This window comes from Nansenia antarctica (genome assembly GCF_963989245.1).
Source record: "Nansenia antarctica genome assembly, chromosome: 8".
In the NCBI taxonomy this organism is placed as follows: Eukaryota; Metazoa; Chordata; class Actinopteri; order Argentiniformes; family Microstomatidae; genus Nansenia; species Nansenia antarctica.
Window position 1 is genome coordinate 55860626 of NC_137678.1, and position 27483 is coordinate 55888108.

A 27483-nucleotide genomic window follows, 5' to 3' on the forward strand; every position below is an offset into this window, starting at 1 on the left:
AATGCAAATGAAAGTGTCTCTATCATACAAACTAAAGTCAGCTCAGCTTCACGTCCTTCTGCTGTTTCCAAGCAACCAAGGTTTGATGTGCTTTCAGCAACTGGAGAGAAGAATGGCATGCTATTAGTCACTAATAATAATAATAATAATAATATATTGGTTTTATAAAGTGCCTTTCACAGAACCCAAGGACCCTTCACACATTTTACAGACAAAGACAGACAGACTGGCCTACGGGTCTAAGGGTCTTGGTGAACAGGTGGGTTTTGAGGGCTGATCTGAAGATAGGGTAGGGAGGGCGTTCCAGAGGGTGGGTGCTGCCACACTGAAGGCTTGGTCCCCGAAGGTTTGTAGGTTGGTGCGAGGGGGTGGTAAGCAGACCCATGTCTGAGGACCACAGGTTCCGGGATGGGGTATGTTGGCAGAGAAGGTCAGTGAGGTACTGGGGGGGGGGGCGCAGGCATGGAGGGATTTGTAGGTGAGAAGGAGGATTTTGTACATGATGCAGGATTTGACCAGAAGTCAGTGGAGGTGAATGAGGGTGGGGGTGATGTGCTGCCAGGGCTTGGTGTGGGTGAGGACCCTGACAGCTGAGTTCTGCACATACTGGAGCCTGTCCAGGGCTTTGCTGGGTACCTGAACATACTGGAGCCTGTCCAGGGCTTTGCTGGTTACCTGAACATACTGGAGCCTGTCCAGGGCTTTGCTGGGTACCCCGAACAGGACTCCATTGCAATAGGCCAGCCGGGTGGTGACGAAGGCGTGGACGAGGGTTTTGGCTACAGAGTCAGAGAGGGATGAACGGAGTCTGGCAATGTTTTTGAGGTGAAAGAAGGCAGATTTGGTGACGGATTTGAAGTGTGACTGGAAGGAGAGGGTGGAGTCAAGGATGACGCCCAGGTTGCGGACTTCGGGAGATGGGGAGATGGAGCAGCTGTAAAAGCAGAGAGGTCCAGGAGGATGAGGATACTGATGCAGCCTGAGTCAGCAGCAATGAGGAGATGGTTGATGATCTTAATGAGGGCGGTCTCCGTGCTGTGGTGTGATCTGAAGCCAGATTTCAGGGGCTCTTAGAGTTCAAGCTTGGTCATGTGCTGATGGAGTTGGCCGGTGGCTACTTTTCCAGAGTTTTTCTCAGGAAGGGAAGGTTGGAGATCGGCCGGTGGTTGTGAAGGTCGTCAGGGTCCAGACCAGGCTTGTTGAGGATGGGGGTGACCGATGCGGTTCTGAAGCTGATGGGAACTATGCCAAATTACAGAGAAGCACTGATGATGTCCACCATGTAGAGTCCTGGTCTGGCCTGCCTGATGAATAGGCTTATGGTGGTACAGACACATTAGATGGATCAATAACTTGCCAGCAGCAAGCTGAAAAGCAAGCTAGAAAGTGTGGCACCTATCACTAGAAGTTTATAACGGAATTGTTACTTGACTTGTAAGGCAAAATGTTGGTATGTATTACGTCATGCCACATCACAATAATCACTGTTCTGGATTTGATCCTTCAATCACCAATCACCAATATCCACATACTACAAATTAAAGCACTGGAAAACGTGTAGTTAACTTTTGAGTGGGTGAGGATAGCTGTTGACTCATGAAACAATGGTAGGAGAGCCTTCAGCCTTCAGCGTATGTAAACTCAAGAGGGTCCAGATGGTCGGTCCAGCTCTGGTGTGATGAGAAGAAGATGTCCTGACAGAGCGGTGAATCACCACCCCACCAACTGTTCCCCTTATGTCCTCAGGACACCAGTCATATAGTGTTTAATGTTTTCTTCTTCTTGCATCATAAATAGGACCAAAACAAGTACTTTTTGTATTTGCTTACACCAAATAAATCCAGTGGAGAAAGAGAAAAGGCTGTTTTCAATTTACCTTTCAACCCTTTTGTGTAAGTGTGTGAGGGCTTTTACCAACAATGTTGAAATGCTGAATGACTGAATGACAATCAGTTGACCCTTTGACCCTCTTTCTGCCATTGAAACGTGTACATGTGTGTAGAAACGTGTACATGTGTGTAGATGTGTACATGTGTGTAGATTATTGCCAGTATATGGCTGAGGCCTGAGGGGGATAACTAGTTATTGAATACTGTGGGCTTAGAGGGGGGGGGGAGGGAGGGATGGAGAGAGAGAGAGAGAGAGAGAGGGAGAGAGAGAGAGAGAGAGAGAGAGAGGGAGAGAGGGAGGGAGAGAGAGAGAGTGAGAGAGAGACAATGGAGCAATCATATGAAACAAAAGGTGGTGATTTAAGAGCCAAATTATGTTGGCCATACTATAGGCGTATTGTACCTATAATTTGTGTTTAGTTATATCCCCATCGTTTTGTAGTTCAACTGTGAGTGTGTGTTCCTTGTTGTCATGTTCCTTGTACTACTAATAAAAAATAATAATACATATTTTGCATTTGATAATTTTAACTGTTGGATACTGTCAGCATTCAATTCAATTCAATTCAATTCAATTCAATTCAATTCAATTCAATTCTACTTTATTTATCAGAAATTCAGCATGGTTATCAGTATTAACAGGAGGATATCAGCCGCATATCTTCATTGTTCGATCATGTTCTTATCAAGGAATCACCGCAATAAGGACTGCACCAGGTGGGCCACATCGGAAACCTCGCGCTGTCAACCTGTCTGTCCGTCAGGAGTGATCGAGGCAGGGGATTGGCCTGTTCCAGCCCTCTGTGTGCGTAGCCCCGCCCCTCTCAGAGTTCCCGTGCAGCTCCTGATGCAGTGGGCTCGTGTGTGCGTGAGTGTGTGTGTGTGTGTGTGTGTGTGTGTGTGTGTGTGTGTGTGTGTGTGTGTGTGTGTGTGGGCTCGCGCGCTCTCTCTCCGGTTACGCACATCACGAAGTTGGAGGGAGGCAAGAGGCAATCTGAAGGCATATTATTTCCAGCCAGTGCACGAAGGCGGACACATACGGCAGCGCGAGCGTTCATCACTTCATCCCTTCTAACGAGACGGGAAACTTGGAATTGGGAAGTAAAACAGAACTCCTTTGCGCTGGAATAGCTGCGACGGTCGGTCGGGGAGGGACCTGGTCCTGGTTTGTGGCATTTTATTGGAACAAAGCAGAGCTGCAGTATGCATAGGTGCAGTGATGGCAGGCCAGGCAGGTAAGACGCCGGTGAGAAGAACGCTGGAGGATCTAACGCTCGACTCCGGTTATGGTGGAGCCGCGGGCTCCGTCCGGTCGTCCAGCGGGTCTCTGTGCTGCTCGGTGGACACCACGCATCTGTCACACGCGGCGCACGGGCACGGGGGCGACCGCTGGCATCTGACCGAGTCCATGCACAGCCGCCACAACAGCCTGGACACGGTCAACACCGTCCTGGAGGACACGGAGGGGGTCTCGGAGGGGTGCCCATGCTCCGGGGGCCAGTGCGCCAGGCTGCCCGAGCTGGAGGGGGAGGACGTGCCGTGGAGCCTGGGCGAGGTGGAGTGCGCCCTGGGCAAGCAGGAAGACTCGGAGCTCCCGGTGGCCCACATCCCCTCCCGGGAGGTCCTGGCCAAGCTCTCGGCGCTGGTCAGCCGCGCGCTGGTGCGGGTGGCCCGGGAGTCGCAGCGGCTGAGCCTGCGCTACGCCAAGTGCACCAAGCACGAGGTCCAGAGCGCCGTCAAGGTGAATGAATGAATGAAAGAATGAATGAAAGCTTTATTTCGAACATGTGAAAAAAGAAATAGTTATAATAACAAAAAACAAACAAGAAAAAAAACAAGAAAAAAACAAAACAAAACAAAAAAAAACACTATTTACTTAACATGTCCGAAAAGGAGTAGGAAAAAGCATAAACTTATTTAATCCTACCCCTTCTCCAATACTCAGAGATTAATAATTAATAATCTGCAGTTAACTTCAATATTAATATAATATTTTTAAAAATTAAATCAAATTTATTTACGTATTTACATATTTACCAACAATAGAAAACAGATAATGTAAATAAACAAATAATCTGTGAAAACAACTGGTGACTATCAAAGCCCTTCTTCCTCCTCGTACCTGGTGATTTTTTTTTTTTTTTTTTTTTTGAATGACTGAATGACAATCAGTTGACCCTTTGATCCTCTTTCTGCCAAGGTGGCCCTGTCCTGGACCATCTCTGTGAAGTGCATCACGGCGGCGCTGGGCGCCCTGTCCCTCTACAACATGAGCACCGGGGACAGGTTCAGCCGGGGCAAGTCGGCGCGCTGCGGGCTGGCCTTCTCTGTGGGGAAGTTCTTCAAGTGGATGGCGGAGAGCCGCGTGGCCCTGAGGATCCACGAGCACGCGGCCATCTACCTGACGGCCTGCATAGAGAGCCTGTTCAGGGAGGTGTGGGGTCGGGCCATGCGCAGCGCGTGCGTCCAGAAGGAGAACGGGACCCCCAGGTTCACGCTGGAGACCCTGGAGCAGGCCATCAGTAACGACTCTGAGATCTGGGGCCTCCTGCAGCCCTGCCAGCATCTCATATGCGGGAAGAATGCCAGTGGTAAGAAAGTTAACACTCCGTGGCGTTAGAATTATAAGGTTCTATCTCCATTTCTGTCAAAATTGAGTTGTTTACATAATCTGATCCATTAGGTGTTTATTAATGCCTGTGTGGTGTTATTTTTTTTAAATGTTGACATTTTTGAGTTAGTAATTCATAAAATACAAAGGTTCCATCTCACAAAACATAATGGAATGTAAAAGCTTTGACGCTCAATATCTCTGAACTGCCCTAAACGGAGATAGAACCGTCTCATTCTAAACTCACCACTTGTCAGCCCTTAATATAACAGCGGTGTAATGTTGGATGATGTTATGTTAATGCATTTGTTTGTTGAATACGATTGTTAGCAAGTGGTTTGGTTTCACACACACTGTGTTGTTGGTCACATCATCATTGGCCGTTTTCTCTCTAGTATTGTGTTGCGTCACTGAGATGATCAACTTTGGGTGGATAATTGACTTTCGGCCTATTCGGCAAGCACGTTTATTGTAGCCTAATGCAGCCAATACATGTGTTTCATATTGAATATGACCTGGAAAAATAATACTAAATATGATTACACTGTTGATAGGCATGCATATGGAACTGTTTTTATTATTATTATTATTTTATCTATTTGGCAAAGCAACATTGACCAAATAATTTGAGAATTATGTAAGTAAGTGGGGGTAGTGGGAGCCTCGTGGATAGTGAGATGGACTGGTTATCAGGCCATGGTCCCACCTGGGAACCCCTGGGGACACCACACTGTTGTGTGATTGTATGTCACTTTGGATACAAGTGTCTGGCTGCTAAATGGTTAAAACGTAACTGGTCACCTGCATCTGATTAAGCTCACCAAAAAGGCTTCACAGTCTTTCGAAGATGTATCATCCCTAACCAGTAGCTTATCTTAGAAAAAAAACGAATATATTATTATGCTTATCTTGTGTTTCGGAATGCAAAGCCCCTACAGCATAACAGTCAAAACAGGTAGCAGGTATTTAGTATTTATGGCTGAGATGATCAAACATGTTCCATCATGGAGACAAGCATCTTTGACGCCAATGTGGAGTCAAATTCTAAGTGGGTACAAGCATGTTAACTCTGATATAAATCATTAGTATCCAAGACATACTTCAAATGTGTGTGTGTGTGTGTGTGTGTGTGTGTGTGTGTGTGTGTGTGTGTGTGTGTGTGTGTGTTGGTGTTGTCAGTATCTGCGATGGCCTTGTTGGTTGTGTTATTTCACTCCAGGAGGTGTAATCTGTCCCTGTGGTCCTGGTTGGCAGCGAGCGTTTAACAGAAGGGGATATTTAATGAAGAGCCATGTTCCAACTGGGGTTTCATATTAAATGTTGAGTCACACTGGGATGATCATAGTCGTACCATACCATGTTTTAACTCAAGTGCCAGATTCGCTTCGTCTTTATTATGTTTTGGTGTTCAGCCTCTAAAAGTGTTCTAGTCTTTATGGGAAAGCAGGACTGCTTTACATTGAGTTTACATTCGTTTTAGTGGCATTGAAGTAAGAACATCAACGTCTGTTCAGAGGAGAATGGCAGTGCTGGGACAGATACTCAATACTCTGACAAGGGGCCTCATACTGAAACAGAGATGATTAGGCCTAGGTGTATCCTCTTTTCAATTATGTCTTTATGTAGGTACATGCCGGCACATGTCACACTGTTCCCAGCTCTGTTGTTGAGTGGGATCACAGTGTTTCCTCCAGGATATATATATAAGAACATGAACCAGAGAACAGCAGTAAATGCAATAACCCACAGTCGTCGCTGATGATGTTGCATTTTCGATTAGGATACGGGATTAAAGGGACCGGCGACGGGCTAAAAGAGAAATCCAAATGTCCCGCTAAATTCGGACCAATCACAAAACTGTTTTAAAAGCGCGTCGCGCCTGTTGAGAGCGATTCAGTCTCGATTGCAGTGCGAACACAAACGACGAGGTTAATTGCAACATTGTAACATATTGTAAATAACTACGCCCTAAATCGTAACGAAATGTAGGTCTGGAAGCGGCCTAAATCTAGCTTCAATCTGCTTTTTTTCTGTTCTCCGGTCATAATAACTCGCTGCCTTTCTGCGCAGCCTGAATCAAAGTGGACTGTCTGAATCAATTAGTGGCGGAGGAAATTCATTCGTGGCGGCCCGCCACGAATAAATGCATATAGAGGAAACACTGGATCAGTTACGTATGGCCTATGGGAATGTACTGATCCACTGTACTGGAGTCAGTGACATTCAGAGTGGAGTCGTTTGTTCAGACAATACAGTGACAGATGCTGTCTTGACAGGAAGTCCCGCACCATGCAGTGTTCTGAAAAACCCCCTCTCCCACCTGTTGTACTATGACATCATTTCCTGTGAAAAGACAGAGAGGAGGTTGCAGTTTTGCACGCAAAAAAACTTATTGTCAACCTGCAGTATCCATTTTTATCCATGGGGATATAGGCCTACTGTATATACTCCCTTGGGTGCCAGCAAAATCCTATAAAATGTTACGACTCTATTGTCTCTTCTCTGCTTACAGGAGGGTCTTACTTATCTAATTAATAAACAAGTGTGTTTAAAATGTCGCTGTCAGGCCCAGAGATTAATAATTGAGCAGCTCATCTATATGCATGAAGCTCTTAAACACTCTGCGAGTCACAACAATGGAAATGTGAGATGAACTAAGCAAACAGAAGGAGTTAATGGGATGTAATGGGAAGTAATGGTTATTAAGTAATGGGAATAACATTTAAAGAAAGGGTTAATTTCTACAAGCACAGGGGAATCAGTAAGATACACCTCGCCAAGTAATTTAGGCCCTTGACTATAATGGCCTACCGATGCCACGTGCGTGGTGCAACTCACAAGACTCCAGTGTTGCCCAATGCCCCGCCCTCCTCCCGCAGTTCAAAAACATACATGATTCTCATGTGACCTCCTCCGTGTTGCATGTTGACTAACCAGCGAGGCGTTTCATATGACTCCCCTGATCTCTGTCACACCCCTCTCCTCCACACCCCCCCGCCGGATGTCACGCACCCCACCCATCTGCACCCCGCCCCCCCCTCCACCCCGCCCCTCCGCCTACCCAGAGGTCCTCTGAGGAGCTCACAACAGGTGGAACACGCTAGAAATGAGACAAGAATGATCGTGTGAGACTAGGAGAGGTTGGAAGGGAGGGAGCTTTCCTGGGAAAGAGAGAACTGGTTTGGGGGAACAGATGGAAGGATAACCTCATGAAAGAGAGACAGCCTGAGAGGATGAATACGAGTTAGGTGGGTGTTGACAGGGTAGAGGTGTTACTGTAGTAGGAAGGGTTTAACATGTGGAATACATGTGACACGGTCTAGTGTTTTGGTCCGCAAGTCGGCATCCGATTTAATGTCTTTAGAAAAATTTGAATACATTTCCGCGTTGTTGAAAATCAATGACACACTCGCTAGTTAAGTAACACAGCTTGTTTTGTGAGCCTGCTAACAATGTTATAGTTAACTAGGGAGCAGTGGGGATTACTCACCGAATACATTGTGTTGCAGTATTTTGGCTTGACTAGCCAGTTTGTGTGGCGATTTTCAAATGTATTTCCGTGTTTCAAAATAAAAGTCAGAACATTTTGATTGGTTGCCGACATGCGGACCACATATTTGAGGGATCTACAGTGTGATGTTGAAGGGCTTTAATTCCCTAGGAGAAAAGCAAACCTCATCTTGAAGGTCATAGTGACAGACACGTCACACAGACACGACAGACACGCTCATCTAATGATGAACGAGCGTCATAAAACGAGCAGCGTCGTCACTTGACTGTAGCTGATCGTAACGTGTGACCCCTCTGCAAGGTCTCCACCTGAGACGCTAGCTCTCTCTCTCTCTCTCTCTCTCTCTCTCTCTCTCTCTCTCTCTCTCTCTCTCTCTCTCTGCGGGCGCGTGGACGACACCACGTGTTGTTGGCATAGCTCAGCCTGCTGCCACATCCCGTTTATTAAATCAGCACAGCGGCGTCTTTGGCCACCAACCCTCCCAGATTGCGTTCATTGTTTTTGGGGGAGTGTGTTTATTTTCGTCCGTGGTTTAAGACCGTATAGACTTGTAAACCAGATGACGTTGGCATGGTGGTCCCGCTCCTGTTATCATTCCTGCCCGCGCTCGTCCCTCTCTCTCTCGGGAGGAGGTCTCGCAGATGAGCTGACAGATTGCCGCCTTTCCGGCGGAGATGCGAGGAGCACCCGGCTCGGGCAAGCTGGCTGCGATGTATTTTTATATACAACCTCCTTTTATATTCACCTCTTTTTATCGAAGAGAGAGAGAGAGATGTGAGAGAGCCACTGTGAGAGAACACCTCTGCTGTCCCACAATGCCTTTTTAACAATAATAATATTTTGCTTTTATAGAGTGCCTTTCAAGGAACCCAAGGACACTTTAGAAATTGTACAGAAAAACAGTCAGACAGACAAAACAGGAAAACACAGAGACAGCGACAAAACTAAACTAGGGGCCGAAGGCCTCGGTGAAGAGGTGGGTTTTGAAGGTGTCCAAGGTAGGGGACATCATTGCGGATCACTGTGGGGAGAGAGTTTTTATTAGCTACGACAAACTGTACTTCTCCCTTCATACACCGATGTCCTTCTGCGCTCCCAGTATCGTCATTAGCTCATAATGGAACAGCTTGTGTGGCAGGGGAGGCTGGTGGAGGTAGAAATCTGAGGACGGGCTCATTGTAATGCTTGAGTTGGAATACGTGTTTGATACCATTCCTCATTCCGTTCTGTGCATTACGATGAGCCTGTCCTCTGATTAACTTATTAGCTAATAAAGTGTAAGAGCACAACAGTTCCCTCAGGGAAGAGGGATGAAGCTAATAAGCTACGGCACCGAATTCCAATGAGGCTAAGATAAGCCTGCGGACATGATGGGCACAGACAGACACACACACACACACACACACACACACACACACACACACACACACACACACCTCTGCAGTGCTTGCAATCTGCAACGGTGAACTGGTCTTCACCCTGTACACGACTGCAGAGCCATGAGCTGCAAACCCTCCAGCTGCTAAATCCCGACCTGGCACGCACACCTACACACACACACACACACGCACACACACACACACACACGCACACCTACACACAGACACACACACACACACACACACGCACACCTACACACAGACACACACATGCACACAGACACACACACGCACACCTACACACAGACACACACACGCACACCTACACACAGACACACACACGAACACCTACACACAGACACACACACGCACACCTACACACAGACACACACACCACACCACGCACACATACACACAGACACACACACGCACACCTACACACAGACACACACACACACGCACACCTACACACACACACACACACGCACACCTACACACAGACACACACACACGCACACCTACACACAGACACGCACACACACACACACACACACACACACACACACACAGACACACGCACACCTACACACAGACACACGCACACCTACACACAGACACACTCACACGCACACACACACACACACACACACACACACACACACACACACACACACTGAGACTCTATCTGTATTGTATTTCTTTGAGAATAATGGAGGTTGGTGTGGCACCTCACTGGGATTATGCTCTGAGGTCTTTTTCACAGCAGCATCCCGCATGCTAAACGCTTTAAACTACTTTAGTCTGAACGTCTTGGTGGGTGTCCCACAGTCCCACGGTCTTTATGAGGGGTATATATATCTGCATGGAGTCACCCCGAGCAGAATATTGATCTTCCTTGTAACCAGAGGAACTAAAGAACACAGCCTCAAAGGAGGACTATCGGGTGAGAGAGAGAGAGAGAGAGAGAGAGAGAGAGAGAGAGAGAGAGAGAGAGAGAGAGAGAGAGAGAGAGAGAGAGAGAGAGAGAGAGAGAGAGAGAGAGAGAGAGAGAGAGAGAGAGAGAGAGAGAGAGAGAGAGAGAGAGAGAGAGAGAGAGAGAGAGAGAGAGAGAGAGAGAGAGAGAGAGAGAGAGAGAGAGAGAGAGAGAGAGAGAGAGAGAGAGAGAGAGAGAGAGAGAGAGAGAGAGAGAGAGAGAGAGAGAACGGTTAAAAGCACAGAAGTGGGTCGGTGAGAAAGTAAAACAGTGAGAGATGAGAGAAGCGTGACCGACCGAGAAACGAATCCCTGCGTGTGAGAAGAGGGAATCACTCAGCAGAATAAGACTGGAAAGAGAGGAGGGAATAGGAGGTTAGGAGGATAGGCAGATGGATGCATAATGTTGCGGCGGGCAATGGATTGAAACGGCAGATAGCTGGCTGGCAGCGAGGGGAGGTGGAGAGGGGGCGTTGGCGCGCGTCCCTGGGAGATATAATTACCATGTTGCTCTCATTAATTAACGCTTGTGCTCATCGATTAGTCATTAAGATTAAGAGTCATCGGTCGAACACGGCGGGGAGCCGCACAGAACCGAGACCTCTGGTCCTTCTTGTGCTGGCCACGTTTCTTGCTTGTGGGGCGGGAACCCTACTGGCTATGGACCAGGATGCCTTGCAGGGATGCCACCATTACTAGGGGCGGCTGTGTCTCAGGAGGTAGAGTCGCCGTCTAATGATCACAAGGTTGGCAGATCGGCGGTTCGAGCCCCAGCTGGCCACATGTCGAAGTGTCCTTGGGCAAGACACTGAACCCCAAAGTTGCTCCCAGAGGCCGTTGTAAAGCGATTTGGAGCAGCTTTGGAGCAGCTATATAAGTGCAGTCCATTTACCATTATGTAGAGAACAGTTGCTCCTAGAACAAGCGTTTTCATGAGGTCACAGTGTGTAAACGGATTATTTCTTTCTCTCTTATTTTGGTATGTAATATATATTATTATATGTAATATATGCCATTTAGCTGACGCTTTTATCCAAAGCGATTTACTGTACATTGCAGTGAATGCGTAGCCTATATGTTTTTCAGTAGGTGTATAGATGGGTATGATGTGTATGATATAATAATAATAATAATTCATTGGATTTATATAGCGCTTTTCCGAGGCTCAAAGACGCTGATATGTGTGTGATACTGCTAAGGGTTAGGGGTCTAAATATGAGGTTGTGTATCCTGTATTGTGTATGGCATACGTTTCGTGTTACGGTTGTGCAGCAACAATAACAATATGTTACGTGTCTTTTTGGCTCGCATACTCTCTCAGTTCAAACACCTTTGGCCACCAACGGTTTTCAATAACTTCTTTAGACACCTTTTCCTTTGCAAGGACGTCACACTGGCCATGTTGACAGACATGTTTGGCTCTCTGTGTGGAACCAGCCCATCTGTTGACCCTTGACCCCTGCTAGGCTGGTGACGCCCACGCCTCGGCGGGACGGGACAGATGCTGGGTGGGGTGTCATACGTGACCCGGCCAATCCCGAGGACGCCACATTCATCACCAACTGGCACCGGCCAATGCCAGTCAACTGGTCGAGAAACTTGGTGAAACTTGGCCAAAACAATGTAACCCACTACAGCAGGGGTCCCCAAACTTTTTTCTGTGAGGGCCACATCATTTTTCCTTTCTGTGATGGGGGGGCCTGGGTTGGTCTCTAACATAAAATAATATGGAACGGAGTGGAATGGAGGCGGTTGCGCAAAGCAATTGTGCGCAGGAGAGCACTGGTGGATGCAAACAAAGTCTAAACAGTTGAATTTGGATGGAATTTATACCTATAGTGATATGTCAATGAAATATAATCAGTTTTACATTCTGATACTTGAGGGAGGACCCTCATCATACACGGGGGGACCCATGAAGCAGGGCTGTCTGGGGGTCCTTAAACAAGCATCAAACACTTAATTTCTTGCATTCTGGTGAATTTAGATGCAATTTGTGCCCTTTCTGCATCAATTTATGGTGGAAATTTATTTCCAATTATTTGCGAAACAGCGCCCCCGCCACCACGTCGGTGCAATGCCGCAATTGCAGTTAGAAATTACACGTTGTTCAAAGGGCCGGTCCAAGTGTGGGGGCGGGCCGTGTTCGGCCCGCGGGCCGTAGTTTGGGGACCCCTGCACTACAGTAAACCCAAAGTCACATTTAGTAAAACATTGTTGCTCTTCACAAATCAAATGGTTGGTCGACATTGCGTGGCGTGAACCCATATCACAATGCTAATTGGCAATGCATTCCCTTTTGTACCACATCACATTATGTGATTGTTTGTTATAGTTTATTTCAGTGTAGATCCAGAGATTCAAAATAATATACACAAGTATATCTCTAAGTCAGAGTGCAGCATAACACCGTTGTGGAAAGGTGACTCGGTTCAGTGAAGGAAAATCAAAACCGGCGACCTCGCATCACCTCACACGTCTGCTCAGAGAACCACACGTTTCCTGTTATCAGCGATCCCCAGTGTGTTGAAGATGTACCCCCCCCCCCTCCGCCTCCCCACCTTCCATCATCTCCTATCTCAGCAGGAGCTCCTGTCTCTGCCCTATTACCCGTCTTTGCTCACGAAGTCGCCTCCATCTGCCCTTTCCAGAGCCACCCACGTGCCTGAACCAATGTTCTGTCCTCCCCGCTCCGCCGAGGGACCTTCTGTATCTGCCAGGAACGAGTCGCAACGGTGTGTTTTGTTGTCAGAAGTACTTCAGACATTTCCCAAGAGCCGTTCTGCTCAAGGTGATAGCTAACGCTATACAAACTATCCCCTCCTGCAGCAGAGTCTACACTACTACGCCGTGTTTTGTCGTCTCAATAGGATTACTCACTAGAGGCTGATGTTGCAGAGCTAGTTGTGATTGAGCAAAGCCCTCTCACACGATTTGAGTCATGATCCTGACCGAAAGCGAAAAACAGTTGACTGGCTTCCAGTAACACAGCCCAATTCATAGAAAAGGAACAGAGAAACAGTTCAGGGAAAATCTGGTTAGTTTGAATGTTTGTTGAAATTCAGGAAGTGTTTTGTATTATTTCTTGATTAGCTTAAGGCAGCACTCCATACTAGCCAGAGTCCATACTTCAATTGAGCAATTATATCTACGTAAGTGCTGTAATCATACTGGTGATGTGTTTGGTTATTATGTTACACAATCGGGGCACACATGAAAAAAAAGACCCTGGTGTCAAGGTGCTTTCCCCAGCATAAAGGACGTATACAGTATGTATATTCATATATATTATATACAGTATGTATATTCATATATATTATATACAGTATGTATATATACAGTATGTATATTCATATATATTATATACAGTATGTATATTCATATATATTCATATATATTATATACAGTATGTATATTCATATATATTATATACAGTATGTATATTCATATGTATAATATACAGTATGTATATTCATATATATTATATACAGTATGTATATACAGTATACAGTATGTATATTCATATATATTATATACAGTATGTATATATACAGTATGTATATTCATATATATTATATACAGTATGTATATATACAGTATGTATATTCATATATATTATATACAGTATGTATATATACAGTATGTATATTCATATATATTATATACAGTATGTATATATACAGTATGTATATTCATATATATTATATACAGTTTGTATATATACAGTATGTATATTCATATATATTATATACAGTATGTATATATACAGTATGTATATTCATATATATTATATACAGTATGTATATATACAGTATGTATATTCATATATATTATATACAGTATGTATATATACAGTTTGTATATTCATATATATTATATACAGTATGTATATTCATATATATTATATACAGTTTGTATATATACAGTATGTATATTCATATATATTATATACAGTTTGTATATTCCTGGTGGTTAATTGAGCAGTTGAAGGCTGTCTCAGTCTCAGGAATAGAAGAAGATAAACTTTACCCCACATCGCTGTGCTTTTTATTTATCATTATTGTCATCTTTTTTTAGACTAGTAAGCTTCGACATACACCTGATCGTCTTTTTAATTGTGTTTTCATTTGTTATGACATTTCCATTGTAATTTATATAGTAACTGGCTGCACTTAATTGTTGACTTTGTTTCTGTTCTTTTCTTTCGTTATGATGCAGTAAAGGTCACTTTCATATGCAGTCTTGTGGAAGGGGCATTATGTGGCGGGTTAATGAGCAGGATTGTTCTTGTAAAACTTGTGATGTGTTTAAAGCCAGCAGGCATCAATCAGCAGCGCCACTCCCCCAGACTCCAACATCCTCCTGCTCTAGTATTTCACACACTTATGAGAGGGCCCCAAGGGTGTGTGTGTGTGTGTGTGTGTGTGTGTGTGTGTGTGTGTGTGTGTGTGTGTGTGTGAGTGTGTGTGAGTGAGAGGGAGAGATTTTAAAACAGTTTGGGTTGGGCTCTTTGTATTCCAGTTTGTAAATTGCCAGATCATGTTGACATCCTCCTCCATGGGCATGATATAACCCATAACCCATATATGTTTCATATCTGAATCCACTTCCGTCTCTCCGTAGCTCAGTGACTAGTACAGTTGGTCAGTATGTGGGAGACTGGGGTTCAAATCCAGTGCAAACGTATCACATTTGAGAGTTCATTGAATCATCATACTTTATCATACATGTTACTAACGGTGTAAATAATGTTATTGTATAGATGTACATGTATATGTTGTATATAGTAGCCATTGCAAGATCTCTACCATGTTGTACACTAGAATAGAATTGCCTGAAGGTAATTAGTATAAACACAGACAGGCACTTCACATCCAAGCAGAGTTTTCATTTATATCTGGCGATCAATATTTGACCAACTACAATAAAATGATCTGAAGATCGTCTATGTTAATATAATGTTTATCTGAAGATAGTCTATGTTAATATAATGTTTATCTGAAGATAGTCTATGTTAATATAATGTTTATCTGAAGATAGTCTATGTTAATATAATGTTTATCTGAAGATCGTCTATGTTAATATAATGTTTATCTGAAGATCGTCTATGTTAATATAATGTTTATCTGAAGATAGTCTATGTTAATATAATGTTTATCTGAAGATCGTCTATGTTAATATAATGTTTAGAAGGATACCCCAGAACAAGTGGAACAGTGGGTACTCTTAAAGAACCTCTGGGAGGTTATGAACATTCTGGTGTCTTGCATCTCTGGGAGGTTATGTGCATTCTGGCGTCTTGCTTCCTTATGTTTAGACATCTGGATAACATTTGGTATGAGACGCTGCACCAGTAACACTTTCTGACGGCCATACTATGATCCTAAAATAAATAGTATTCAGGGTGTTACCACATCCTACTTCTTATGTTTGTGCAATGTTTTGGTTTAATGTCGTCTCAGTTCTTCGCCATTGCATTTGTGTGTGGTTGGCATAAGAGTGCAATCGATATGCTTTTACAGTACACAGTGTCTTTATACAATGTTTTCATTCAGACATTGCTGCACCATACCATTTTTCTGTCACGACTGATATAAACAAAAAAGCACGTTTTTAAAAGCAGCCCATGGGGTTGTGTGAGTTAGTGCATCTCTGTACATTTAGAAAGTTATTCCCCCTTTCAGTGTGGAGACGTTTCTTCGACAGTCCTCGTTTCCCCAATATCAGCTGCTTCCTGTTCCCGCCTCCACGGCAGGCTGGTTGGTAACAGTTCGTGACGTTAGAATTATAAGGTTCTATCTCCATTTTTGGTCAAAATTGAGTTTTTTACATAAGCTGATCCATTAGGTGTTTATTAATGCCTGTGTGGTGCTATTTTTTTAAAGTGTTGAAATTTTTTAGTTAGTAATTCATAAAATACAAAGGTTCCATCTCACAAAACATATTGGAATGTAAAAACTTTGACGCTCAATATCTCTGAACTGCCCTAAACGGAGATAGAACCTTATAATTCTAAGCTCACGCGTTGGTACCGTTCCTCATTCCGTTCCATGTGTTACCGTCAGCCCGTCCTCCCATTATCACCTCCACCAGCCTCCCCCGTCTCAGTATCAGTCTTTTACTGACGATGAAAAACCTGATAAACCGAAGCATCGCATCAGACCTCTCTGTACTGTACATGTATGGTGGCTTGGGACTGCTAGTGAAAACATGTTTTATATGTGTCTGTGTGGCTTCGTGCTAGAGCCTAACAGCTGTGTGTCACCTTGCTTCACCTTGCTTGAGGACTGAGAACGTTTGATCACGTTTCTATTCAGGGTGACCACTGACAGGAAGTACTGTAAATCCCTGGTAGTGCTTAGCGGCAGCTCACTCCCGACTACAACACCATTAGGTTGGCTCGGTCTGCTCTGCTGCTCATGTTTGACCAGTCAAGACTAAAGGCTTTGGGAGAGATGGTGAGCAGTTCTCTGCACCTGTTTCCCATCCCTGCTTGTACTTGCTTGTGTGTAATGAGAGAGGACTGGGTCCAAAAAGCACAGCAGCAATTTTCCGTTTCACATGTTCTGACATCGCAAGCCACATCGATTTGGAGAGAGATTTCTTTTTTAAATTTTTTTGTTTTCAGTGATTTCTACCGGAGAAAAACAATTTGTCCAAGGGACAAACGTCTCCCCAGCCGTGTTGGCCTATCAGAGGCCGGAGTCTGTTCCCCTGTTAGTGTGGAGCTCAGAGAGGGCTAAGGAGTTCAGCCACGGCTGCATGGCCTCCCCGCGACACCTCCTCTGACACATGAGATGTTACAGCCGGTGACATCACACACACCGGCTTACAACACAGAGGGCTTGTGTTACACAAGCGTACACCCATGAGCAACCTAATTGCTCAAGCTGGTAGTGGAATGCCAAAGCAACGATTCCGATGTTCCAATTGACACTGACTAATATGTGTGTCATTGTGCTGCTAATCAACAGGGCATTAATGGTGTCTGTACACAGTCTGTTGTTACGGGGATGTGTGTGCCTCAGGAAAACAGCATTAGGTAAATGAGGACAGAGGAGCCAAAGCAGCCAGTCCCTCTTCACCTCTCAGCTTGTTCTGCTACGTGGGGGGGGGGGGTGTTCAGCTATGTGGGGGGGGGGGGGTGTTCCTATTATTTCAGGAAGATTGCCACAGCGACACATGGAGCAGAACTGACTGTTTGCGTCAGAGAGAGAAAGAGAGAGAGAGAGGGTGTGTGTGGGTGGGTGTGTGCGTGTGCATGCGTGTGTGTGTAGGTATAGAAGAGGATTACATGTGTGCTTGTTCATTACTATAACTTCAAGATAAATACTATTTATAAATAATAAATACATAATTTAATTATTATTATTATTATAATTATTATTATACTTTTATATTTATTTTATATTATTTAATTATTTTTACATTTACCGTATGTGATTTATGTGTATCTGCTATACAATGTAAGTGTTTTGAGTCTCGTCTCCAAGCTGAAAAACTCATGTCAATTAGAAGACATTAGACCAGCTCTGTAATGATGAAACTAGAATAGAGGTTGGGATGTTGTGGTGCCCTTTGTTGACATCTGGAGTTCTGTCTTCATCTCCCCTGTCTCTGCCAGTTGTCTTCCTCAAACAGAATGGGTTAAGCATCCATCTGTCAAAGCCATATTACACTGCAGTACTGTGACCCATAACCTTGTATTGAGGAGACTGTGGCGCAGGAGGTAGAGCGTCTAATGATCGCAAGGTTGGCAGAACCCTAGCTGGCCACATGTCGAAGTGTCCTTGGGCAAGACACTGAACCCCAAATTGCTCCCAGTGAGCGGGCCGGCGCCTTGGTGTGTGAACACAGCTTGCCGCCATTGGTGTGTGAATGTGTGTGTGAATGGGTGAATGAGAGGCCGTTGTAAAGTGCTTTGGAATAAGGAGCTATATAAGTCTGTTTCGCTTTTTACCTACTGTGAGTCTCTAGTATAGGTTATCATCCCGTGACTCAATGTCATCCCAACCCATGATGAGATGTTGGTTTGGTTGTATGGCTCCAGATAGGCCTTTCACACCGGCAAGGCTCTGTTCCGGTTCCGGTTGCCGAACCTAATTTTTAACCGGCCGGCGCGTTCAGACTGAAAATAAAGGTTTGGTTTGGAACCTGAAAAGTTGGTTCTCAGCTGGAACCAAAAAATAGAACCGTGAGGTCGTCAGTGGGCGTGTCAATGACATCATCAGTGGGCGTGTCATATTCTAGGCTGTGAAGACGAGCAGGAAGGAGACGAAATGTAAACAAACAAACGCACACGCGCGAACTTCGTGGCCATTTCTATTCTAGTAACAGAGTAGCTGGCTAGTAAGAGAACGTGTTTAGAAAGTGTCTTTTGTTTTTTTTCATACAAAATAGTGTTTATTTCAGACACTGTAGTGGAAGATGTTATTTGGCCGAGTGTTTCATGAATAGCCCCGGATCTCTGGATCCGGAAAAAACCAAACGCCATCGATGTTTGGGGCGGCTGTGTCTCAGGAGGTAGAGTCGCCGCCTAATGATCACAAGGTTGACAGATCGGCGGTTCGAGCCCCGGCTGGCCACATGTCGAGGTATCCTTGGGCAAGACACTGAACCCCAAAATTGCTCCCAGTGAGCGGGCCGGCGCCTTGCATGGTAGCTTGCTGCCATTGGTGTGTGAATGTGTGTGTGAATGGGTGAATGAGAGGCCGTTGTAAAGCGCTTTGGAGCAGCTTTGGAGCAGCAAAAAAGACTGCTAAGTGCAGTCCATTTACCATTTACCATCGATTTACCGCAATTACCCCCCAATTACAACCAAGGTTAGGGGGGGTTAAGCCCCCAATGTTTCAAGATCTGACGACGCCTCTGTGGCTACAAGGTGCTCTTCCGGCTTCAGCTGGATGAGGGAGTTGGATTCCTCCACCAGAGAACCATCTGGTGTCACTGTGACAGGAAACAGGGTGCTGCAGGGGGCTTTGTGTTCCTGCGGGGGGGGGGGGAAGCACCTTGGCAGGGATGGAGATCCCCATGAAATACCAATTCTGGTGTCCTGTAGGCAATCCTGATACATAGTATATATATAATCAACAGGGTTATTAATGATGCCTGTACACACACGATACCCCTTCCCCCAGCCTCCTCTCTCCTCCTCTCCTCCTCTCCTCCTCTCCTCCTCTCCCCTTCTCTCCTCCTCTCCCCTTCTCTCCTCCTCTCTCCTCCTCTCCCCTTCTCTCCTCCTTCTCTCCTCCTCTCCCCTTCTCTCCTCCTTCTCTCCTCCTCTCTCCTCCTCTCCCCTTCTCTCCTCCTCTCCCCTTCTCTCCTCCCCTCTCCTCTCCTCTCCTCCCCCCTCCTCTCCTCTCCTCCTTCTCCTCTCCTCTCCTCCTTCTCCTCCTCTCCCCTTCTCTCCTCCTTCTCCCCTCCTTCTCTCCTCTCCTCTCCTCCTTCTCCCCTTTCTCTACTTCTCTCCTCCTTCGCCACCCGTTCCCACTGACTGCTTAATCATGAGGTGACAACCGCGGGCGAACGCCAACGCTCGTCAGAGACCCCCGCTCCACCCCCTCCCCCCCGTCCCCGCTCCACACAGGGGAGGCACAGGGGGCAGAACCGACAGAGCCGTTCTTCATTCAGCTGCAGCGGTAGAGCGAGGGAGTCCCTCTTCTCCTGACATTTGGACATCCCTCAGACGATGTAGGGTCGGTCGGGAAGGTTTGTACTGTGGCCGTGAACAGAGCTCGCTGTTACTCCCAGAACGAGGACATAAGGTGACACGATAAGATGAAAGGAAACAGTAGTTCTCTGTCTCCCACCGGTGTGTAGCGTACCAATGTCTTCACTTCCCTCTTGCTACTGTATGATGGAGGATTGCTTATTTCATATTCATGTTCTATTGTTGAATGGGCCTGAATGGGGTAGAAACCTAATGTGCCAGGGAGAGAGAGGGAGAGAGAGGGAGAGGGAGAGAGAAGGAGAGAGAAGGAGAGAGAGGGAGAGGGAGGGAGAGAGGGAGAGGGAGGGAGAGAGAGAGAGGGAGAGAGAGGGAGAGAGAGGGAGAGAGAGAGGGAGAGAGAGAGTGATTCATACCACTAGATCCTAACATAACTCCTGAGTGTTTCTTTATGGGTGAAGGTAGGTGGACAAGTCTGCAGCCCACCCTGCTCTGTTGGCTTGGCTTTCCTCCTTTATCACGCTGTAATTAACTGTTTTCAACGGCCTCCCAATCCTATTTTGGATCTCCACTAATTACTATTTTCATTTCGGTCTTTGGAGCAAAAAAAAAGGGGAGAGCAAAAAGGGACCCGGGTTGAATGTAATCCTGTATTTTGTTGGCAGACGCCAAAACAACACAAACAAGACTTCTCAATTAGGTGGATCAGACAAAGACAAAGGTCACACAGCAGCGGACCGCCGGGGGAAACAAGCATGATTAGCGTAAAGATTAGTATGGATCTGGTGTGGCGTTCAGGACAGAGAACGTGTCCTCTGCAGGCTGACTGTGTCTGTGTCACACAGCCCACAGTCCCTCCCTCACGTGCCTGTCTGTTTACTCCAACTTGAATAATCCTGAGGGGTAATTTAGAAGGTAAATGTCAGAGAGACTCAGAACAGGTAATAATTACAGGTGAGACGCAATTTGTTCTGATACGGGTAATTTGTCGAAAATCCTGGATCTTGAGTCAATACATTGGGATACTTCCAGGGCAACTGAATCAAAGTAGCCTGAAGTAACGCATTAGCAACACATCTCTTTTTTCATCATGATTTGTAAAAGGATTTTCATTTGTGTATGAATGCTGTGCTTGATATATTTACGTGTGATCTTGGGCAGTTGTGACGGCATCACACTTAGTTACTTTGACATCAACCAGTGGTTGCTAGCTGGCTAGTAGCCTAATGCCAAAATAATGTGACACGTTCTAATGCTTTGGTCCTCATATCTGATGTAATGATCTGACACATCGCTAGTCAACTAACTCAGCTTGTTTTGTGAGCCTGCTAACAATGTAAAGTAGTGTTCTAGTTAACTAGGTAACAATGTAAAGTAGTGTTATAGTTAACTAGCTAACAATGTAAAGTAGTGTTCTAGTTAACTAGGTAGCAGTGGGGATTACTCACCCAATCCATTGCGTTGTTGCAGTATTTTGGCTTGACTAGCGAGTTTGTGTTGTGATTCTCAACAACGTTGAAACGTCGTTCTGTGTTTCAAAAGAAAAGTCAGAACATTTGGATCGGTCGCCGATATGAGGACCAACGCATTAGAATGTGTCACAAATGTCTATGGTAATGGCTGTTAGCATGATGTGTGGTCTTTTCAGTTTGCCGGTGGTGTACAATGATTTTGTTCAAATGTGTTGTTAGCGACAGCCACAGCATTTAAAGAAAAAATAACGCACATTCTCCTGTCTTCGGTGCTGAGCTAAAACTGTGCAGTAATATTGATACAAAATAAGGTAGCCCGCACTCACTTTTTCGTTGCTCCAATATTTTATTTAACAAGCAACAAGTCAAAAAGACGTTTCGACCGTGAGGTCTTCTTCAGTATAACAGGAAACAGAAAAGAATGTCTTTTTTATACAAATGTGACATTGACAATCATTAGCCCCACCTGGTGTGTTGGAGCACGTATCAGTGTAGACATGATTGACAAAAAGCACTATTCGTAATGGGGACGAGAAAAGTCCAGTAGCGGTACACTTTAAACAGGAAAAGCACAATGTCTCATCTTTAAGATATGTAGGAATTGAAAAGGTGCATTACCCCAGACGGGGAGGTGACATAGATAATCTTCTCCTAAAAAGAGAAGTGTGGTGGATTGACTACTTGAAAACAATGGCACCTGTAGGCTTAAATGAAGACTTTGATATCAGGCCCTTTTTGTAAAACAGAGGGTCTATGAGTATAGCCTGTCTATGAATATTTGAGTATAGCCTGTCTATGAAAATGTGTTTGTGTTTTTGGCGATGTAGTCAACATGAAGTTTGAAATCAAATTTGAATATAGCCTGTCTTTGAAAATTTGTTTGTGTTTTTGGTGATATAGTCAACATGGAGGTCGAAATCAAGTTAGGATCTGATTTCGTGTATTTTCTAAATTTTGTATGTTTATATAAAAAAGAAAAAGAAAAAAGAAAAAAACAATACTATGTAATCATGTAACTTTTTGTCAATCATGTCTACACTGATACGTGCTCCAACACACCAGGTGGGGCTAATGATTGTCAATGTGACATTTGTATAAAAAAGACATTGTTTTCTGTTTCCTGTTATACTGAAGAAGACCTCACGGTCGAAACGTCTTTTTGACTTGTTGCTTGTTAAATAAAATATTGGAGCAACGAAAAAGTGAGTGTGGGCTACCTTCTTTTGTAGCGACAGCCACAGCGACATAGCAGCTCATGATGAAACAACATCAGTTTTGTATTTAAGACAACGCTGAGGTTACGCTGAGGTTACGCTGAGGTTACGTTGAGGTTACGCTGAGGTTACGCTGAGGTTACGCTGAGGTTACGCTGAGGTTACGTTTGGGATATTTTTTCTGGGTGGCAAGATGGCAAGACCCTGCTGCTTTCCCCAGAGTGAAGCCTTGCTGTTATGGATTCACAGTTGTTACGTTTTGCCGTCTTGCCCTATAAATACATCAACATACTGTATATGACATATTACACTCCTTCATATGTATATGACATATTACACTCCTTCATATGTATATGACATATTACACTCCTTCATATGTATATGACATATTACACTCCTTCATATGTATATGACATATTACACTCCTTCATATGTATATGACATATTACACTCCTTCATATGTATATGACATATTACACTCCTTCATATGTATATGACATATTACACTCCTTCATATGTATATGACATATTACACTCCTTCATATGTATATGACATATTACACTCCTTCATATGTATATGACATATTACACTCCTTCATATGTATATGACATATTACACTCCTTCATATGTATATGACATATTACACTCCTTCATATGTATATGACATATTACACTCCTTCATATGTATATGACATATTACACTCCTTCATATGTATATGACATATTACACTCCTTCATATGTATATGACATATTACACTCCTTCATATGTATATGACATATTACACTCCTTCATATGTATATGACATATTACACTCCTTCATATGTATATGACATATTACACTCCTTCATATGTATATGACATATTACACTCCTTCATATGTATATGACATATTACACTCCTTCATATGTATATGACATATTACACTCCTTCATATGTATATGACATATTACGCTCCTTCATATGTATATGACATATTACGCTCCTTCATATGTATATGACATATTACGCTCCCTAATATGTCATCTCCTGTCTCCTGATTGATCTCCTATCTGCTGATTGGTTGGTTATACTCCTTACCACAAGGAATGGATGTGTCAAGTGTTGTGCCTCGTACTACAGGAAGTGTGCCAACCAGACCAAGGTGATGTCATTAGTTGGTGTTATTAGGTGATGTCATTAGTGATGTCATTAGTTGCATCACATAGTTGGTGTTATTACAACCAGAGCCTTGTTTTTAAATACCGTACAAGGCTCTGGTTCTAGCGTTCAAAAGCTATCTCTGCCATATCTTATCTACACTTCTTAACAAGCGTATGTGTTCTCACTCATGAAGTGAGTCATCTGTCCAGGAAGAAGAAAGGGTGAGAAAGGGAAAATGTTTCAGTCTCAAGCTCGTGATGCAGTTAGATGAACGAAGTCGCCATCTCATGTCAAATCAATAAAGAGCTTCAGCATCTTATATAAATCTGTTGTGTGCCCAAAAACAATGTACCATTGCTATTCCAACGTCATACATTACATTTATTTATTTATATCTATGGCTTGCCTCTGGACATTTGTATTCTCTCTTAGACAACCTGTTCTGTGCCATACCTTGTTATCCAGATGTCTGCCATGATTCATTTGAATGCTATCTTGGGCCCATGTTGACTCTCAAGAGCTTGATCCTGAATTTGATAGATAGAGTTGGAATTCAATTCACTTAAAAGCTGATATTGGGAATGGGAGAATGGTTGTCAACTCTTTCTTGATGCGAGGTCATGATGATAGCTTGTGAGGTTATGTGGCCTGGTGATGACTGAGCTGTTATGTAACCCGGCTGGTTGAACCTGATCGGTCTCCTGGGCAGTGGGACTGACAAGTCCAGACAGACACGAGGGTGAGAATAACACACACGTGCAGCATGACGACTCATGACTTCTGTTCACCACTCCCTGATTCACCATGAATGACTGCCACACACACACACACACACACACACACACACACACACGCACACACACACACACACACACACGCTGTCATCCACCCGTCACGCTGTTCAAACACGCAGAATAGGTGATGATCCGAACGCGTCACTGTGAAAGGTAGACAAACAAGTAAAGCCTCACCTAGTGTGTACATGTCATCAGCATTAAGATGCTGAAATCACATTCAGTCATTCACAGGCAACACGCCTGTACACACACACACAGGTGTTTCCTTGCCTATCAACCTCAACCTCTGCAAAGATTATTACACCAGAACTCACCACGGCTGTGCAGAGACACCTACACAAAAGAGACTCTCTGAGACAATCTGGGCTCCTCACATTGAAGCAGGATAATCCGCCAGCTCCAGCACACAGCACAGCTCTGCTCAGACTCCCACCCAGCCTCCCTGTCTCATCACTACCCACAATCCATCATCATTTCCCAGAGGCTCTGCAGTGCCGTCGCCCCGATTGCAGTTTGTTTTTCCTCCCATCTTCAGAAATATAAATGTGCTTTCAGGGTGGCGGGTATTATCTCCCTCTCTCTCTCTCTCTCTCTTTTAATCTCTCTCTCTCTCTCTCCCTCTCCCTCTCTCTCTCTCTTTCCCTCTCCCTCTCTCTCTCTCTCTCTCTCCCTCCCTCTCTCTCTCTTCCTCTCTCTCTCTCCCTCTCCCTCTCTCTCTCTCTACCTCCCTCTCTCTCTCTCCCTCTCTCTCTCTCCCTCTCTCTCTCTCCCTCTCTCTCCCTCTCTCTCTCTCTTTCTCAAATTCGCGTTTTGGGAAGTCTCGACTGGCTGGCCATGGGCTCGAGAGAGACAAAGCCTTTATGTCAAGAATCTAATACAATGCTCCCACAATGCAATGTTTCACATCTATATATACTTTCTCGTTTAGCACAGCGCTAGGAATACTAGTGGGACGGTCTGACTCGAAGAATCCGTGATGACAGTTGACAGTTAGACGTGAGATCCCAACAGAAACAGATGTCGTTTTTTGGGCGCCTTTGATCTTCTAATACAGATTTGTAGATCTGATCTGATGAGGCACGGATGACTCCTATGCGTCAGTGGTAAAAGATGCCAGAGTAAAATGTCAAGATGAGTCATGTTATGCCTTATGTTTGCATAATCTACCATCTGCACGTAGTATGTCTGTACCAGGATGTTCCATGGTCACTGAGATGGGTTCCACTCTCTGTCAGGTGCATTATTCGGAGGCATGTACCTCTAATGCTGCAAGACTAGTATATGGATCTCCCTCCTCTAACAGCTCATGCGGGTCACTGCCCCTACCTCTCTATCTGCCTCTTCTGTATCTGACTGTGTCACCAGGCGACAGGTGCCTTTCTTCTCCTTCACTTCTTCCTGAGCCTTCCCTCCTCTGTCTCATTCTCTCTCTCTCTCTCTCTCTCTCTCTCTCTCTCTCTCTCTCTCTCTCTCTCTCTCTCTCTCTCTCTCTTCATTCTCTTTCTCTCAATGCCTCTCTCACTCTCTCTTTCATTCTCTTTCTCTCAATGCCTCTCTCACTCTCTCCCCCCTCGTTCTCTCTCCCTCTCTCTCCCTCGTTCTCTCTCCCTCCCTCTCTCGTTCTCTCTCCCTCTCTCTCCCTCGTTCTCTCTCCCTCCCTCTCTCGTTCTCTCTCCCTCCCTCTTTCTCGTTCTCTCTCCCTCCCTCTTTCTCGTTCTCTCTCCCTCTCCTTGTTTCTTGCTGCAACTGGAACTCTGGAGCTGAACAATTACCCAGGAAGCATCCATCATGCCGACTCCCCCACTCTCCCCTCACCACCCCCACTCTCCCTCACCCCCCCCACTCTCCCTCACCCCCCCCACTCTCCCTCACCCCCCCCACTCTCCCTCACCCCCCCCACTCTCCCTCACCCCCCCACTCTCCTCACCCCCCCACTCTCCCTCACCCCCCCCACTCTCCCTCACCCCCCCCACTCTCCCTCACCTCCCCCCACTCTCCCTCACCCCCACTCTCTCCCTCCCCCCCCCCCACTCTCCCTCACCCCCCCCACTCTCCCTCACCCCTCCCACTCTCCCTCACCACCCCCACTCTCCCTCACCCCCCCCACTCTCCCTCACCCCCCCCACTCTCCCTCACCCCCCCCCACTCTCCCTCACCCCCCACTCTCCCTCACCCCCCCACTCTCCCTCACCTCCCCCACTCTCCCTCACCCCACTCTCTCCCTCCCCCCCCCCACTCTCCCTCACCCTCCCCCACTCTCCCTCACCTCCCCCACTCTCCCTCACCTCCCCCACTCTCCCTCACCTCCCCCACTCTCCCCTCACCCCCCCACTCTCCTCACCCCCCCACTCTCCCTCACCTCCCCCCACTCTCCCTCACCTCCCCCACTCTCCCTCACCCCCCCACTCTCCCTCACCCCCCCCACTCTCCCTCACCTCCCCACTCTCCCTCACCTCCCCCACTCTCCTCACCTCCCCCACTCTCCCTCACCCTCCCCACTCTCCCTCACCTCCCCCACTCTCCCTCACCTCCCCCACTCTCCCTCACCCCCCCCACTCTCCCTCACCTCCCCCACTCTCCCTCACCTCCCCCACTCTCCCTCACCCCCCCCACTCTCCCTCACCCTCCCACTCTCCCTCACCCCCCCACTCTCCCTCACCCCCCCACTCTCCCTCACCCCCCCCACTCTCCCTCACCCCCCCCCACTCTCCCTCACCCCCACTCTCTCCTCCCCCCCCCCACTCTCCCCTCACCCCCCCCACTCTCCCCTCACCTCCCCCACTCTCCCTCACCTCCCCCACTCTCCCTCACCTCCCCCACTCTCCCTC

The 27483-nt window shown here is 45.8% G+C and overlaps 1 protein-coding gene across 2 annotated transcripts in view; it reads left to right on the forward strand.

Moving 5' to 3' along the window:
• Positions 1-3108: 3108 nt before the first annotated feature.
• Positions 3109-27483, forward strand: part of LOC308163215 (ankyrin repeat and BTB/POZ domain-containing protein 3-A-like) — a gene marked incomplete at both ends in the record, with an annotated part of 139783 nt that continues 115408 nt past the window's right edge. For both annotated transcript variants that reach the window (XM_080537390.1, XM_080537391.1), the window contains 2 exons: positions 3109-3630; positions 4090-4480. In XM_080537390.1, coding sequence (XP_080393516.1) covers positions 3109-3630; positions 4090-4480 — 913 coding nt within the window. The remainder of the gene's footprint in view (positions 3631-4089; positions 4481-27483) is intronic.